The following is a 17,492-nucleotide window of genomic DNA, read 5'->3' as shown; positions in this document are numbered from 1 at the left end:
CGGGGCCCCTCACCTGTGCGGCGGCTGCCGCGGCACCGGCAGCGGGCGGGCGGCGTCGCCGTCACCCCGGCGCCCCCCGGCGCGAGCCCCCGCGCCCCGCCCCCTGGCGGCCGCCCCGGCGCTGCGTCAGCTCCCGCGGGCGGTTTGGCTCCTCCGCCGCGCCGTAGCGCCCCTCCCGCCTCGGCGCCTCTTCCTGCGCGCGGCGGCGGCGGCCGGGCCCGGCACAGGTACGGGGCGCGGGGCGGCCGCGGGAGGGGCGCGCGCGCGGGGGGCGGCCGTTGGTGGGCGCGGGCAGGGCCGGCCCGCCCCGCCGCATCCCCCCCACAGGGCTCACGCGTTTTCTATGCTGGTTGGAATCAATTTCACGTGTGGCAGTTGTGTTTGGCGAAACCAGAGGGTTTCCTCGGTCGCAGTGTCACGCAGGGTGTGCTTCCCCGCTGCTGAGGGGAGTTTAAAAGCCTCTCCTCGCTTTTCCTTGGGATGGCCGAAGTGGCTTGTACATAAATGATGCGATCATGAATCAATCTGACGTACGTTTAGAAAGAAGTATCCACATAAATAATTTATTCTTAGGTATTTGAGAAATATTTTTGCCAGACCTTTTCTCCAGAACAAGCTCCTTTCTTTTCATAGAATCATAAAGATGTAAAACACCTCCAAGATCATCTGGTCCAACCGTCCCCCAGCACCAATGCCACCCACTAGCCCATGTCCCCAGGCACCACGTCCAACCTTCCCTTGAACACCCCCAGGGACGGTGACTCCACCACCTCCCTGGGCAACCCGTTCCAACGCCTGACTGCTCTTTCTGAGAAGAAATGTCTCCTCATTTCCAACCTAAACCTCCCCTGGCGCAACTTGAGGCCGTTCCCTCTAGTCTTATCACTAGTTATCTGCGAGAAGAGGCCGACCCCCAGCTCCCCACACCTTCCTATCAGGGAGTTGTAGGGAGCAATAAGGTCTCCCCTGAGCCTCCTCTTCTCCAGACTGCACAACCCCAGCTCCCTCATTCGCTCCTCACAGGACTTGTGCTCCAGGCCCTTCACCAGCTTCGTAGCCCTTCTCTGGACATGCTCCAGCACCTCGATGTCTTTCTTGTAGTGAGGGGCCCAAAGCTGAACACAGGACTCAAGGTGCGGCCTCACCAGAGCAGAGTACGGGGGGACGATCACCTCCCTGGTCCTGCTGGCTGCGCTATTCCTGATACAAGCCAGGATGCCGTTGGCCTTCTTGGCCACCTGGGCACACTGCCAGCTCATCCATCTTTACAAACGTGAAATGAGCTGTTCAGGAGTGAATTGTTCACTTCTTGTAGCTGTAAGGTGTTCAAGTTTCGTGCCTGGAAAAAAGCTTGTATGCCAAACAAATGGTTTCTGTTTTCCTTAAGTTCTGCATATTGTCATAATAAGAGATTGCCTCTTATTGTAAACCTAGCTTATCATTTGTTATAGGAGATTTTTTTCTTTATAATTTCATTAAAAGGTTCTTTGTGAGAGAGTGCCAGGTAATTCATTTGATGAAACATCTTCTATACAAAATTATATAGTAATGCAAATAAAGCGAGAAGTGACATGAGATACATATATTCTTAGAAAGCAAATATATGTCAAATTTAGAACGTTTTGGAATGGTCTGTGCTGGTATTGATGTATTTTTAACTATGTGGATCCTTTGCAGGCAAAAGTGACAATGGGGCACAATTTTAAAACAGTGAACAAAATCATGTAGGAGAGAAGTAATTTATACCTAACATAACTATTAAGAATGCGTTTGGAGGAGTACCCAGCAAAACCAGAAAAATATGCAGTCTCAAGCACAGCAACACATACATTAAACTAATCCATTTGTATTGGAAGTGGGTTTGTAATTGCAGGGGAGGTAGGGTCCTATAACTACTTTCAATGGATGTATTGATGTTCACAAAGGCTGTCATAACAGGAAACTCACCATAATGGGGAGATAATTTTCTTATCCTGTGTTCCAGAAATGCAGGAATTTACTGGATAGGCTTCATTTCAGATATTGGATGGTTTTGAATATTCTTAAAGAGAAACACTCGCTCACAAATTTACCAAGTTTCTATGCTTAAGCTGGATAAAGGTTATAAAAATCTTTATGTGGTGCTCGTTACAGCATTAATAAGTTAAAAGTGTAACCTGAATTAGTGTGTTCTGGTTTGTGCAGGCAGGGTGTCATCGTCCCAAACATACCAGAAGTAAACCCAGTCCTGTCTGATAAACCTGAGGGTTAAAGGGATTTGCTTTTGAAGCCACACCCACAGATTCCACTGAATTAACTGGGACTGCTTGAAGGTATGTCAAATCTGAAACGTGTGTACCTGAGGAGAAATTGTTAACATTGTGTTCCTATGCCTTGAAAGCAAATACATTTTAACTACTACAGACAGCACAAACTTTCTGTGTTACATGTTTTCATTCTCTTTTTGGAGTGCGTTTACTGTAGAACATAGCCTAGATCAACAGCAATGAGAGGCATTGATAGGGTATATTGATAGGCAAGCATCAGAGGCCAACACCCAGATTTTTCTCAGCAGCTGCTCTGTTCACTACCCCCATACAAACCAATACACACTTTAGAGTGCTATAGAAAATTAATATTTCATATCGGGTTTCCCCAAACAGCCTTTTTTTTGATTGAATACCTAATTTGTTGAAATTTTAAGCTTTCGTTACTGACACTTAAAAAGCAATGTTAAACACAATAGTGGTAACAGCTGTTAAGATTCTTTGCCTGTTCTAGTCTACCACGGCAGTGTTCTGAAGCACAGTGCAACGCCTGTAGTCTTGTGTGTGTTTTTCTCAATGATAAGAAAACTTTCTGAGAACATTACCGGTTAAAATGAAAACAATTCCCCATAAATAACTAATAATGGTCACAGTCACAGATGTAATAAATGATAATTCCTAGGTATCTCTAAACTATCCTCTAAATCATCCTCCATACACAGTAAGAATATATGAACTTCAATTTTTAGTATTTAAAGGCAGTTTGAAAATATGGCTTTTTAGCACTGGTTTATGCATCAGGAGATCTCCTACCACTGCCCTAGAGGGTGTTTGAGGCTCTTTTGTTCTCTAGTCAATAGCTTATCGTTATTATCTACTTCAGTATTTTAATGTTTCATGTGAGTTAAAACATACGGGGAGAAGGGGAGAAAGGAAACAACATTCTACTGAGGAGTGGAAATCTTGCCTTCCCTAGTTCCTGGTTCCGGTGTCGAGGGAGATTTATAATTCCATTTGCAGAATTAATATTTCTTTCTTCTGAACTCCTGCTCAAATAATTTTGAAATTGAAGTCACTGTCACTTTGAAATGCTCTGAGAATTGCTTGGAGACTTAGGGCCTTGCTGTGCTGCGTTTCACCAGATTGAAAAAAGAAATCACATTGCTCCAGTAGAATGTTTGGCTTAAACAAGATTCACAGCTGAAGCAAACTGTTGGTACAAGCAAAGCCTGAAACTAAACCAGCATCAGCTGTCTCATTCACACAAGCTGTACAGTAAATCATAACTTGAATACAAACCACTGACATGTTTAAACTGTTTATTGCAAAGACGTATATTGCTAGAATTTTCTAGTGGAATCCGATCCATTAGATTAAAGCCATATGATGTGATGCTATTTTTAGTGGAATTCCGTGTTTCCTCATTCTCATTCAAAATCAAACCCCATACCTTATTCAGAGTTTTGTTAAAGCTGTATCTCTTTATAGAATTTAGACTGACAATGGTGCACACCTGATAAAAACTTAAAGGGTTTAATATTGATTTCAGTTAAAGCAGTTTTACTTCAAACTGCCACCCACCTGCTGTGTGCGTGTAGATTTGTGGCAAACTGCTAACAGGGCTGTGTAGGCAAATGCACACATTTCGTGCATTGCTTTTTCTCCCACAGGCTTTATGCTGATTAGGATCTGATTTAGGCTGCCTGGAGAGAAAAAAATATACAGTATTGTTCAAACTTTGATTTCCTCCACCACTCCCTCACCTATTTTTTTCTCTCTCTAAATGTCTCCTTGCAATGGATGCAGTGGACTCTGCTTAAAAAGGGGAATAGCCTACCTAAATCACGAGTATATCTCCTGGTAATATGAACTTCTGTACGTTCTCTTCCAAAACCAAATATGCTTACCACAAATTGCAGCTAACTTTTGATTGCAACATATTTAACTGTATAAGCACTATGCAATTACACAACTGTGGGACAGAAGATAAATAATTATAGCCAACCAAAATTAAGGAGAATTTTAGCTACACCTAGTATAATATTGGTATTCACACTTGCCAAGGAAATGGCTACTATCCTTTTTTCTGAAAATTGCTTTGAAGTTCTTCCTAGAAATTTGGATTCCTTGTTTAGAGATCAGAAAAACAACTTGTTTGAAAAAGTGCTGAACGTGAAGTACAGTAGCAAAACATAATATTTGTTAGGCTCCTACTGACTGTCAGATATCACTATCTGTAGAGGATTTTAAACTTTCTTCAACTGTTTTGATATCCCATCTGTCCTGTATGTAGATTGACTTGCCTTATATTTGTGTTGTATATTGAAGTCTTATATAGACTGATAAAGTCAGCTGTACTCAGCATTTGTGCAAATACAATACAAGATTGCCTCTGTGGGCTCATACCAAAGTGTTGCTGCAGCTCCTTTGTGCTCCTGTTGTATAAACTCTCAGCACCACTTCTCCAGCAGCACTGTGGAGTGGAAGCCCAGTTACCACTCGGCCGTTGTTGGATACTGACTTGGAAAAGGGTGCCATCTACTGAATTATCAGCACAGCTTCCTAAAACAGGTTCTGTACAACTTCTGTATGATTTTCAGCTCTATGTGATTTATGTGATACTGTCATAACCCAAGACAATTATAGTCAAAACAATAATTTAAAATGAAGATGAACGAATCAGGGTACGGACAAGTACTATTTTAGAAAGCTCCTTTTGCTTTTTATCAAAGTATTGGTGAATATTGAAAGCAATGTAGGAAGACAGTGCTGAAAGGATGCGAAAGAACAAGACGTTTTGGTTTTCCTTACCTCGAATTGTACAATGCATTCACGCTTATCTAAAAGGAAAATATATAAGTAATGTTACCAGTTTCATATTTAGAATAATGACTCAAAACATTTTGTTGGTGTTGTTCTAGTCTGATCTTATACAAGATCCAGATGCTGTGGAATTTTTATTTATTTATTTTACTAGCAAGAATAATTTATTTGTTCTTTAAATAAAATAATAATTTAATTCAATTCAAGCTCACCCTCATTGTTTTTAATGAATGAAGGACCAGAACAGCACCTCTGCTTCCCCGATAAAGCTAGCTATTTCTACCTGCATAGTATAACATACTTAAGAAGAGTTTTAACTGTTACAAAACATCACAAGACAAATTTCTAATTGGTCCTGCAGAAGTTCCATGGAGTGAGAATTATAATATTAATGTCTAATATATTGCAGTGGACTCAACACTTGCTGGGCATTGGACTTCAACACCTTTTTGACATGTCTTCTTATGGACTGTTGGTCCTGTTACTTTCAGTGTTTGTATTTTCTTTTATCTTCAGGGATGCCTGAAAGTCAAGGGAAAGACAGCGAAAGCCACATCAGCAGCAGCAGTTCCAGCACTAGCAATTCAGTTGCTCGCTTTGGACAGGTCAGTTCCTTTGTCCCGAGAGGGAAGTGGAAGTTCTGTGCTTGCACTTCTGGAAATCTGCTCTGCATATTTCCTCCTTTTAAAGTTGGATACTGTGCCATAAAATGGCTCATTTTATTCTCTTATATTGGGGATGGCTTGGCTCATGTTTACACACGTTCTCAGTTCTGGTTCAGAAAAGTAAACTGCTTTCATTCACCTACTTAAAAGAAATAAATTGGGGAAAATGTACGATAATCAATTTTCCTTTTTGGCAGCGAAATCCCTTCCCCACGGTAGGCATTTATACATAGTTTCTTAATGTGCACATATATTCTCCATTTTTCCTTACATCTTTTGGTAACAAGTTCACATTCTAGTACCACAAAAAGACCAAGTTATTCCCTTAAGTTTAAACAGAACCAAAGATAAATGCGTGAGGTTTGGCAGGCACTAGAACTAAATGGCACACGCACTGTCAAATACTGTTCTACTGAGTGATGAGGCAGCCAATATGTGAATACACAATACTTATGATACAGGTGGTGAAATCTTTGTTCTGTCCCACATCATGACGTAGCAGCACAAGCTTTATCATGCTTGAATCCTTAAACATGCAATTAGGCCTCTCTAACCTTCGCAGAATGTAAATTGTATTTCTATTAACACATGCAGCAAGTTACAACACTCTGGGCTTCCTAATGATACTAGTGGTGCTGGAGTTATCCAGAGGACCTTCCCTGCACTAGGGGAATATGCTGAACACTACTCAATACATTTCCAGTTTGACTGGTTGCCTGAGCTGTTGTCCTCTCTGCCTTTGATGGAATATGGTGATAGAGTAAGGTTAAACGTTGGTTTTGTTGGATTTTTTAAACATTTCCTGTGAAGAATTATATTTTATTTTTGAAAGGTATGTACAAACATATACTTGTATGCTTATGTTAGGCAGCCATGACTAGGACTATGACCACATTAAGATTTCGATAGGACACTAACAGACCTGTCTCATTTAAGTTCTTCTAATGTAAGTGATGCTTATGAAAAATGGAAAAAACTACTACAGTTTAATAATTAGTGTTTGTATACATGTGACCTCAAGAATAAGGAAAAAACAACAATATAATGCACAAGTGTATACACACACCCCAACTTGTTGGTTACACCCTCATTCTAAAAATGGATCATACACCTCTTGAAAGAACAGTATTTGGAAAATGGAATTAAGAATTGAAATGAGGAGAAAAGGGGGAGCTAATATGGAGGGAGTGAGAAATTTTGTCTTTGTTTTCATCAAGTGTCAATATACAGCAAATGAGTATCAAGCTATCCAGCATGCTCTTCGTCAGAAACTGGGTCCAGAATATATCAGCAGTCGACAAGCTGGAGGAGGACAAAAGGTATGAATCAACTTGCATAGATATTTCAACTCACATTTTTTCCAGGAGAAATGCTGTAAAAATAATAAATAAATAAATAAAATTTTTTTGAAGTTAATTTCCCACTGGTAGCGCAATACACAAATATGAAAGCAAAATCAGGATAGCATAAACTCTGGCTTTAACTTAGCCAAAGGTCCTTATACACTTTAGGAAAAGCCACTTTTGAGTGCTTCATCCTTTAAAAGGGAATATTTGTCTACTTGTGGAACATTAAGGTTTTTCTCAGAACTGGAATATATGAATCATTATATGACATTAGGTGCATTTTTACCTCTTTAGCATCTGCTACCTCTACTTCCATTAATTCAGTTCTGTTTTCAGTCAATTCCCCCCACCACAGCTGTTATCAGGAGAAGGTGAACTTAATCTGGACCATCATTCACATTATCCTAAATTTAGCTCTGGTTCTTCAGTTTAAGACAATCTGTAGTCTCTTTTTAAAATAAATCATGTATATATGTGTGCATATGTATATATATGTAGGTATAAATGCATATATGCCTTTCTTTTCAGGTCTGCTACATTGAGGGTCACAAGGTAATCAGTCTGGCCAATGAGATGTTTGGCTTCAATGGCTGGGCTCATTCAGTCACTCAACAGAATGTTGGTAAGTACCTCTTTAGGATTAAAAAAAAAAAAAAAAAAAAAGTCTTCTTGTTTCACAATGAAGCCCTGAAGGAGAAGTCTTTCAGAAAAGGACAAGAGTATCTATCCAAGGACATGGTCACTTCAAAGAGGGGGGATATATATTTTTTGGTATGTATTTTAAGTGTTAGAACCTGGCAAAAGGCATGTGGAATTTTCAGGTGTCTTAGCACCGAAAATTTAATTATAATATAGGGGTTTTTTTCTATTTAGCTCTTGCACAGGAATATGTCAAATTAATTATTCTAAGGGTGTGTATTAGCTATTCTAATCAAGTTTTGTGATCTCTGTGGGAACAGCCAGTCAAGAGTTACGACAATTAAACCATTTGTTTTAACACCCAGCAGCCCTGAGCCTACTGTCATTCTCACCTGTAATTTTTGCATTCTAAAAAGTATCTCTGAGTTAATATTCCCCTAATCTTTAGGGTCCTTTTTTTTTCCCCCCCCATACCGATTCCTCTTCTAGCAAATATTTTTGTAGTAGAAAGTTTTGGAAAAACACTTTCTAGGAAATGATCTTTGGATGTTCTTAAAGCTTAAGCTTCCCCTGTCCTGAAAGTTGAAATAGTGGCTTCTAGAGAAGCATTGTCCTTGCAGATCTGCTATGCTTAGGTCCAAGTCAAGCTGTTGAAGTAGCTCAACCCAGCTGAGTAAATGTACATCTTTGCTTCTCTGCCTCACTCACGGCCACCCCATCCCCACCCCACTGCATCACACCCCCCACACTTTCAGGAATATTTCATACATGTGGCTGGTAGATTCTAGACATAAAGCAAGTTATTTCATGGTTTTTCACCTAGCATGTACCACTTTTTTTTTCCCCTTTTCAGTCAAGAAAAGACTGATGTAGTTCAAACTTTTTTTTCCCAAAATTATCCTATAACAAGTCATACCTTAGCAGTTAAGAGACAGAAGATTGTTATACTTGTTTATAAACCCATGTATCAAAAAATGATTGCACCTCTGGCAAGTTTACAAAACAATCGATCAAGTGGACCAGATGAGTGCAGAGTTTATACACACAATAGCAGGGTGCAAGTGTATGGCAGGTCTAGACGCTGATAACCAGAAAACATAATATAACATACTCAAAGCATATATTCAAGTTATCATTCTCAGCCCACAGTTAATATCTTGTAAATCGTGCTCCATTTGGTAGAAGACACAGTATCTCAGGCCCGTTCAGCAAGTATGCTGCAGGTTTACAAATATCCTGAAGAAATGCAATGAGATCTACATGTGGATCAGAAGTTTTTTCTATTATTTAGGATGTTACATTTTTCCCCCCCCAGACTTTGTTGACCTCAACAATGGCAGGTTCTATGTGGGGGTCTGTGCATTTGTGAAAGTTCAGCTTAAGGTAAGTGGACTTTTTGTTTGCTCTGTCTGTAGCTGAGCAATTGCTTAAGGCTGGGAAAGAAAGTTCATGCGTAGGTCAGGCTGTGGTTCTCAAGAGTATTCCGCTATACGAGAGAATATAGTGGCGTCTAAAACATTGACCTTGCTATAGAACATCCAGCTAAGAGTGAATAATCAGGCTTAGGAAAGCACAGCATCTAATGAGAAGTGATAGATGTGCAGAATCTTCCTTATACTTAGTTGTTTGTTGTGTGTGTGTGTATTTTTTTTTAAATCTTACTGCAGGATGGGTCATACCATGAAGATGTAGGTTATGGAGTCAGTGAAGGCCTTAAGTCTAAGGCCTTGTCCTTAGAAAAGGCAAGAAAGGAGGCAGTAACAGATGGACTGAAGAGGGCGCTCAAGTAAGTGAAGATCAGTACTTGCACATTTGCAGAAGGGTATTGAGAGTTACCTGCTGTTTTCGGTGACAATTAATTGTCTTTGTTTCTCAGGTGCTTTGGGAATGCTCTTGGGAACTGCATCCTAGACAAAGACTACCTACGAGCTGTGAATAAACTTCCACGTCAGGTGCAGTACATGGTCTTTTACAGCAGGGACTGTTAGATATTGATTGTTCCTGATCATTCATGTTAAAAGGAATTTAAACAATAACATAAATGCACCTTATTCCTGAATATTTCCTGCTATGAGATCCACAGCATTTTCGTGCTATTTTGATTGCATGAACTATTTTACTGAGTTCTTCCCTAGCATTTTACCAGAACTACTCCAAAGTTTAACCATTTGCATTAGGCAAGCTTCCTGTGGTGAGGAAACAGTATTCTACTCAGGATCTTATGTGATATTTAGTGCCATGTTGTTTAAGTCTCTCTTTAGTGCCAGTAATGCATACAGTTATGTCTGTGTTCATAATAGGTTAAATGCTACATCAGCAATTGCTCACTGTTTAAACTAGCTTTTTCTAGGTGTCATCTCCTACACATGCTGCAGTTGCTAAGCCCATTTAAGCTTTGTCAGTTGCACCAACTCATTTCATCACTCTCATCCAGCCACTTGTGCTTAAACGTTCATCAGCAGTGATACCACTATCATTCACAGATGTATCACAAATGAAATTGAAATCCTTGGGAGAGTAGTGTCTATCAAGGCAGTGTGCATTGTATTTTGCCCTGTATAAGACAAGAGGCAGAACTGTTCTTTGTTTGTTCTCATTGACAGTGGTAGCACAATCTGATTTCTTACTTGGAATTTTAAAATCAGATTTATATGACATATTCCTCTCATTGCTGGACTTTTTCAGGAATCAAAAAAAGGATAGAAGTTGACTTCATACAGTGACACGATTGGCAGTTGCTGGAAGAGGTGATAAGAGGTTGTAGGCAAAAAATAGCCAGACAGTACATCTATTATCTGCATGACCTACCCTAAAACAGATAAAGCTCCTGTCTGCATTTCTGCAAAATCAGGACTATTTCATTTAGTCCTGAAGTCTCTCAAGGTGACAGCCTGTATGTTAACCAGTGATCAGCAGGAAGAACTGTTCTCTACATTTTAGTGAGTTCTGGCAGAAAATAAGGAGTTTTTCCATGAGGAAGACTTCATCCTTCAAATAAAGTTACTTAAAATTAAGCAAAATCCATACAGTAGCAATACCAATATGTGTGCTGATGGTTGTCTTGTCCTTTCACTAATTGTTATTCAAACCTCTGCAAAGCTCTAATGCACATCACCACCTCGATAGAAACTATACTCAGCATGGCCATTGCAAAAAAAGTTTAGTGTGCCTGTATTTTAGCTCTCAGAGGTCTGTTCATTGTTCTGTTTAGAATAGTTAACAAGTAGTTATTTTGGTAACAATATTTTTGTACTGTGGTCTCAAGCAAAGTTAGTTTCAAAAGGTGATTTCAACTTTCAATGTAATCCAGTTGGGTCCTTCCCAAAAGAACACTGCAAAATACTAGATAGTTTATGTTACAAAGGCGGAGCCTAAACCTTTAGACTGGATCCTAAAAGAATGTGGCTGTTGCCAGTTGCTTCAAAGTCTTACCACAGAAAAGCAAAAGAGGTAATTGTATTTTGTTCTTGTGATACATTAGCAGCACACAAGTGTCCCTGCAAATATCCTCTGCTTGGCTTCAAAATGTACCCGAAAGTTGCAACTGAATGATGAAAGCTGGGTGCATTAGACTTGGCTGCTGGAGAATAAAGAATAGTGTTAGGAAAATATACATTCTAACTTGCTTTAAACGCCTCAATAGTATATACTACTTAGTAAATGGTGCCTCTTTAATATAAGAATAGTTAGTTTGTACAGCTGATGGGTACATGCCATTACTTTCCCTGCCATCACTATGGTTCTGAACAGTACGGGTCTTTCTGAACAGTAATAAGCCATGTTACTTCTTGCTTTGCTTTTCAGGCTCCTTGCTTACCTTTAGGTTTCAGTTTGCAAGGAAGGAGCTGCAGTTACTATACCCTCTGAAGTACTAGGTCAAACAGTGAACCTTCCGAGGTAACCAACACCATGGAGAAATGCCTCTTTTGGAGGTCTCTGGCCCAGAGAGAGGAAAAAAAAATGTGTTGTACATTCCGTCAATGACAACAGTACTGTAAGCCCATTCTTTCAGAGTTACCACAAAGTGTGCTTTGGCATAACATATTAGTATTGCCCGTATTAGTATTAAAGGTGCCCTGGCTGTTAATTAACATTAATCTTGTTAGCTCCTGATGTGTACCAGCTGGGGGCAGTAGGCCCCTAGGCAGTAACCTACCGTGCACATTGAGGAACAAGCAAGCCTTTTACCGCTGCTGATCCATGGAGCTGCATAGGAAGGCTACCTTCATCATAACGGGATCTACTGAACTCTGCTGGTCAGCCTGGAGCTCTAATATGGCTCTGTCTAGCTAACTTAGCCTGCAGGAACTGATCCAAATTAAAGATGAAACAGATTTCTGTTTTGCCAGGGTCATTTTCTATTAGTGGTGTTGCCACAAACTTGTAAAATCACAGAGAAAAACCATTTTGTCTTTAATAGAAACAGAGTACAATACCTTCCTCAGTGACCACATGCTCACAGAGCAAGTGTCTGCCATTGTCCTTTAATACACATGTGAAAACAGAACTGGCAAAACTAACAGATGCCAACAACAGACTTGTGAGACTGAGGAGCTACAAAATTCTTCCTCTATTCTCAGATGCAGCGAGCACAATATGGGGAGACATGAGATATCTGCCCTGAAGCACTCAACTATTAAACTGACACAAAGTTGCATGAATTTAGTAATAAACTACATCAGCGATGTATTAAAAATGCATTTTGGTTTCCTGTCTTACTGCTCCACTTAGGGCGAACAAAATAAGATTTCCTAACAGAATATATAGAAAAATATATAGAAAAAGCCTGTGCATATTTCATTAAGTTGATGACAGAAATTTCTGAATATATTTTCTTTTTTTTCTTTTGTAGATACCCCCTGAGTTAGATTTGGTGAAAGCTAAAAGACAGGACTACGAGCCTGAAATTGAGAAAGCAAGATTCAACAGCTGTTTGGAAAGGCAGAACACAGGATGGAGAGAGCACCGTGAGATGGCATCCACTTGTAAACCTAGTCACACAGAGGCTTCTGTAGTGACGGAAGATGAGAAACAGCCAAACAGTTCCAGGTGAGACCACTACTATGCATTTATTTTACAAGATATGTTACAAGTTACTGTTCCCTTTAAAACATGGAGATGGCCCAAAGTAGAAGATGCCATAAAATACCAGTTCGGTGGATTTTGCTTGCTGTTATTTCTTTATACAACTTTCTTCATAAAAGATAGTTGCTGCAATCCTATTTTAACTAATTTTGTGCTTACCTGGGGTAGGGGCAGAAATTCAGATTCCTTAGCTATTGAGTGTGATGCCACTTACCAGCGGAAATTGCGTCAAAAGCAGCTACAGCAACAGTTCCGGGAACAGATGGAGAAGAGATGTCAGGTTACAGAAGTCACTCCTAGCAGCAAACAGGGTAAGATGTGGCATTAAAAATTGACAGTTTTAATGATAGCTACTGGCAGGCGCACATTATTCGTAGCACAGGAGCCTGACCAGTTTCTTTTGCTTCTGTACTGTACTATCACACACCTTTGAGACCAAAGGAAAGAGGATCATCATACTCGTTTCCCCACATTCTCAAAGTAACAGGAATGTCATCTCCAAAACTGCATAATTAAAACTGTAACCCTACAGCCACTCTAAAGCTTCATGTAGCACAGCCATTGACACCTGTACCATTAACATGCTGCATCAGAGCTGAAGCTGCAGCACTTCACTGAGGCTGGCAAACAAACCTTGCATTAACCACTAATATGTTGGTCCTCACTCATGGGGAAGTCTGGACAGCTGTGTTGTAAGCAGGAACTTGGGGGCAGGGTAAAACAGGCTAAAAAACATCTTACAGTGGTGCAATTGCTCTTACTAGTCATCATCAGCATCTCACCATTCCACATACTGCTTCCAAAATGTAAGCAGTTGTGGGAAAAGAGGGTACCTGGTGGCAGCTGGTGATGATCATTTCAGACTTATGCTCTGTTAAGGAGGAACAAGAGTTCTTCTGTATTACTAACTTTAATCTTTGTGTTACCTCTGTCTAGCAACAGCCCATCCTCCTGTAAAACAGGACACTCCAGCAGCAGTACAACAGGAACTAGCAATAGAAGAAGATTTCTTTGCAGGTCAGCCAAAAATAATTAATCTTAATTAATTGTTATTGTTAAATCATGTTAAATCATTAACATTTATATTAACTCTTCGAAGTAGCATAAAGGTAAAAGTTGTGAAGAGGCTGGAATAATAGAAGTGTGAGTCTAATCCTGAGAGTTTAGCAGTAATAACCTTGCTTGAATAGCAGGGAAATGATATTAAAATGTAGAAAAGATGAGATGCCCATCACTACAAGGGGTTTCACACCATGCCTTTCGGAAGAGCATGGTTATACACGTTTGGTAAACCCTTTTCTTCAAGCAATGTTGCACAGAAACAGAACATCTGCAGGGGCTGGGAGGAAAGTGTCTTTGCGTAACATAACTGGCTATTTGAGTTGCATACCACAGTGTGTGGACATTGCTGAAGTTCAGAGCACAGGGGGTAGTACTGTTCTCTGGTTGTGCACTGACATTTCACTTTTATAGTGGCCACCACCCACTACAGGAGAGTGGGCTGGTCCTGCAGTTATTGTTCCTGTAATGCCATACTGTCACCTGTGGTTTCATCATCTTTTCATTCATTCTAGATGATCCTGAACTTTGGGACATTTCCTTGGAGACCACTGATCTTAACAAGATAATGGGTCACAAAATGGCAGGCCCATTAGCTGGACACCAGACGCCAAAAACACCCTATGGACGTCATCAAATGATTACTCGTAACAGGACCCCTCAGAGAATGAATTATCACAAACCTCCTGCAAGACCTGCACAATTGCCGCCATCTGCTACTCGCATGAGCAACAGCCACGGTGCCGACCAGCATACACCAGGTACGTGCTATAATGAAATGACCACGTTCTTTCTGTCTTACAAACAGCTCCTGACTTTGAAAGCATTGCTAAATTGCTTTGAACGCACTAGTTAGATTATTAATCTGGAGAGGGAGAAACATCCCTCTTTTCTCGGACCTGGCTGCGGACTGCTGTGATAGTGGGCTAGGACAACTGTTTTTTCCATCCAACTATCCTCTGAAGGAAGAGCTAAATAATGACTCACTGAGCACTTACAGAAGCAGAGAAAAGCTTTAAGAAACTTCGATTTCTCACTGTCTCCCTGTCTAGCAGAGCCCAGCCCTCACAGAAGTCAAAGCTTGAAGAAAAGGAGGCTAGAACCTACATAGGACACCTGATGGTATCGTTACCTACATACTGGGTTACATCAGAAGACTGCAGCTGGCTGTTCAAAGTATGTGAGGAAGACTAATCTATTAATAGATTGTCCTGTATGTTATGATGAAGCCACACAGAAGAGTCTAATACAACCGGCAAGAACTTCACCTGCTTTTGGGTTGTTACATATTTCAGATTTTTTCTATGAACAAGTAATCATTTATGCTTCTGCAGCATCCACTTGTGGCTCTATTACAAGCTGGCGTTACAAGTAATTCGCCTGAAATTGTAACACAAGTAATCCTTAAAATGAGTTGCCATTCATCATTTCTTTCTTCCTCAGTGTTACGTTTCAGCATACAGGAATGGTTTTTCAATAAAATGAGGGGGTGGGTTACAGTCACATGAGTGCATACACACTGCTCTCCTGGTCCATGTGGCTGTTTGCAGCTGTGGCAGTGCCTGCCTCCATTTGGAGCCCAGCTGTTTGCCCTGGGGCTGCACTGGTCAGAAGCGTTGCCCTTACCCTGACACAGCTCTGCCTCAGATTCTTCCTCAGTCAGACCCGATTCCTGTCCAGCAGCAGCAGCGCAGCACCTTTGTTCACCTGTGCCAGGGCAGGAGCGTGCTGGGATTGCTGCTGAGGAGTACACAAAGCATCTCAGGCTGTTCCTTTGGATTCTTTGTAAAATGAAGGGGAGCTGCAGGTTTTTTTGATGTTTTAAATAAGCTTATAGTCGTATTTTTAACACAAAAATAAACATGAAATTTGGAGAAAACAAACCATACTCGTTGCTCTTCATGCCTCATTATTATTCAAACACTTACAGCTCATTTCCTGTTTAACATGCTCAAAGACACTAATGTGTTCTGACCAGGTGCAAGCAGGAAACTAGAGACACCACTGCGCACAGCATTTGCTTTAACAGGGGGCAAAGGTTCCAGTGGGTTTTAAACAGCGCAAAGCAGCAGAGATTCCTTCAAATAAGGTGAAAGAAAAAATTTTAGGCAGTGTTTAAGAACCACTCCCATGTCCAGGGTGAGAAGCCCTGCTCTGGAAAGGGAGCAGTTCTGCTGGGCAGCTACCTGGGCCCTTCCTCGTGTGGCAAAGCGGCTCAGCTGGAGCTCCTGCTGCCCAGGGGAGGAACCTGGCAGCACCACGGCAGTGTTCAAGCTGGCACCTGCGCTGGCAGCACTCTCCCTGGCAGGTGGCAGTTTGAGCTCCCCACGTGTCAACGCTGGTTCTGCATTACCTGAGGCCCAGAGGCAAGGATGATGATACAGCATGGCTGGAAGTTTGAGCTGAACCAGGAACATTTACAAGCTTTGGTTAGTCCAACGCCAAAACTGATGTCAGACTTGAAACAGGACCTCATTCCTGTGCTTTGCCATTCCTGGTTTATCTGGATGCGCCTCTTAAAGCAGTCTGTCACATTTGAAGCAGTAAGCATTTATTCCTGTTCCTCCTACTTCACCTTCGCCACTTTTCCTTTTTCCTTAAGTAAACTATTATCCATTTAATTCCCAAACAGGACAAAGAACAAGCATTGATTTAACTATGGAAATACAAGACAAGTTACAGTTAAATGTAATGTATTATACTTAGAAAATAGTTTCAGATTTCACCAATACTGGTTTCTCTCCAACTCAGGGCTGAGGCTCAGGAAAGAAATACATACCACATGTTTGAGTCATGCACCCACTGTTGAAATAAGATACCTGTAAGGAAGGGAATGCACAGACATACAGCATTACTGTATTCAACAAAGCCTCCCTCTCCAAACTTTTACAAGAGAAAAACCTAGAAGTCTAAAACAATTTCGTCAGCTTTCTTGACTCCAGAACAGTGCAACTGTAGATATCTCTGCTAAGAGGAATCACTGCAATATACCTCATGGATTGGTACTTTTTTTTTTTAAAAAAAAAAAAGGCAGTAAAGTTCATACTTGGAGCTTTTTCTTTAAGGACTTGAGCAGCATGACTCGTAACAGAAGCCTTTCTTAAAATGGAAAGAAATGCAGCAGTAATTAGTGTTTAGAAATGTCAAATAATTCCTGCAAGTTACAGCTGCTTGAGAATGACTCTGTAAAGTGGTTCTCCTCTTATACCGTGTACCAGTAGAGTTGCAAATTTGGAGATGGAATTCAGATTAGATCTAGACTAAAGTTAGCCCCCAGCACCACAGGTGCTGCTCCCTTCCACCCAAGAGGAGAGCGATGGGCCCAGCAGAAGGGACTGTTCCCTGCCAGGGCAGGGGCTTCCCCAGCCCTTTTAGCAGCCCTGCTCCAGCTTCATTGCCAAAAAGGAAGCACAGAACCGCGGCTGGTTACACTTTACCTGTGTTGCAGGCTGGGGAGCAGCCAAGTTCCCGAGTGGCCTAGCTGAGTGTGTTTCAGTAACTGCATGACAGTCTCAGCCATGAGCACTCCCCTACTGCTCTGGGCACTATCCTGCATACCTTCTCCCTCCCTCTTCCTTAACCTCCTGGGACTCCTCCTCTCTGAAAGACTCATTCTATGAATTGCTCTT

The 17,492-nt window shown here is 41.1% G+C and overlaps 2 protein-coding genes across 16 annotated transcripts in view; one reads left to right on the top strand and one right to left on the bottom strand.

The window, feature by feature from the left end:
- ERC1 (ELKS/RAB6-interacting/CAST family member 1) overlaps positions 1-155 on the bottom strand; it is a 308,495-nt gene extending 308,340 nt beyond the window's left edge. For all 13 annotated transcript variants that reach the window (XR_014578009.1, XR_014578010.1, XR_014578011.1 and 10 more), the window contains exon 1: positions 14-155. The gene's annotated coding sequence lies outside the window, so the exon portion shown is untranslated. The remainder of the gene's footprint in view (positions 1-13) is intronic.
- On the top strand, positions 103-15,746 carry RAD52 (RAD52 homolog, DNA repair protein). 3 transcript variants are annotated; one of them, XM_083819825.1, is made up of 13 exons: positions 103-227; positions 2,185-2,312; positions 5,586-5,674; positions 6,952-7,053; positions 7,609-7,702; positions 9,035-9,102; positions 9,387-9,505; positions 9,596-9,671; positions 12,572-12,768; positions 12,973-13,115; positions 13,741-13,821; positions 14,379-14,624; positions 14,919-15,746. In XM_083819825.1, exons 3-13 carry the CDS (start codon positions 5,588-5,590, stop codon positions 14,972-14,974), a joined length of 1,269 nt encoding a protein of 422 aa, XP_083675951.1. In that variant the 5' UTR covers positions 103-227; positions 2,185-2,312; positions 5,586-5,587; the 3' UTR covers positions 14,975-15,746. The 3 variants fall into 3 exon arrangements, with proteins under 3 accessions (XP_083675951.1, XP_083675950.1, XP_083675949.1); XM_083819824.1 differs by having other exon boundaries at positions 14,916-15,746; XM_083819823.1 differs by having other exon boundaries at positions 14,379-15,746.
- Positions 15,747-17,492: the final 1,746 nt, after the last annotated feature.

This window comes from Anser anser (assembly GCF_964211835.1).
Source record: "Anser anser genome assembly, chromosome: 1".
In the NCBI taxonomy this organism is placed as follows: Eukaryota; Metazoa; Chordata; class Aves; order Anseriformes; family Anatidae; genus Anser; species Anser anser.
Note: the sequence above shows the minus strand (reverse complement) of the source record. Positions and strands in the feature narration are given on the sequence as shown.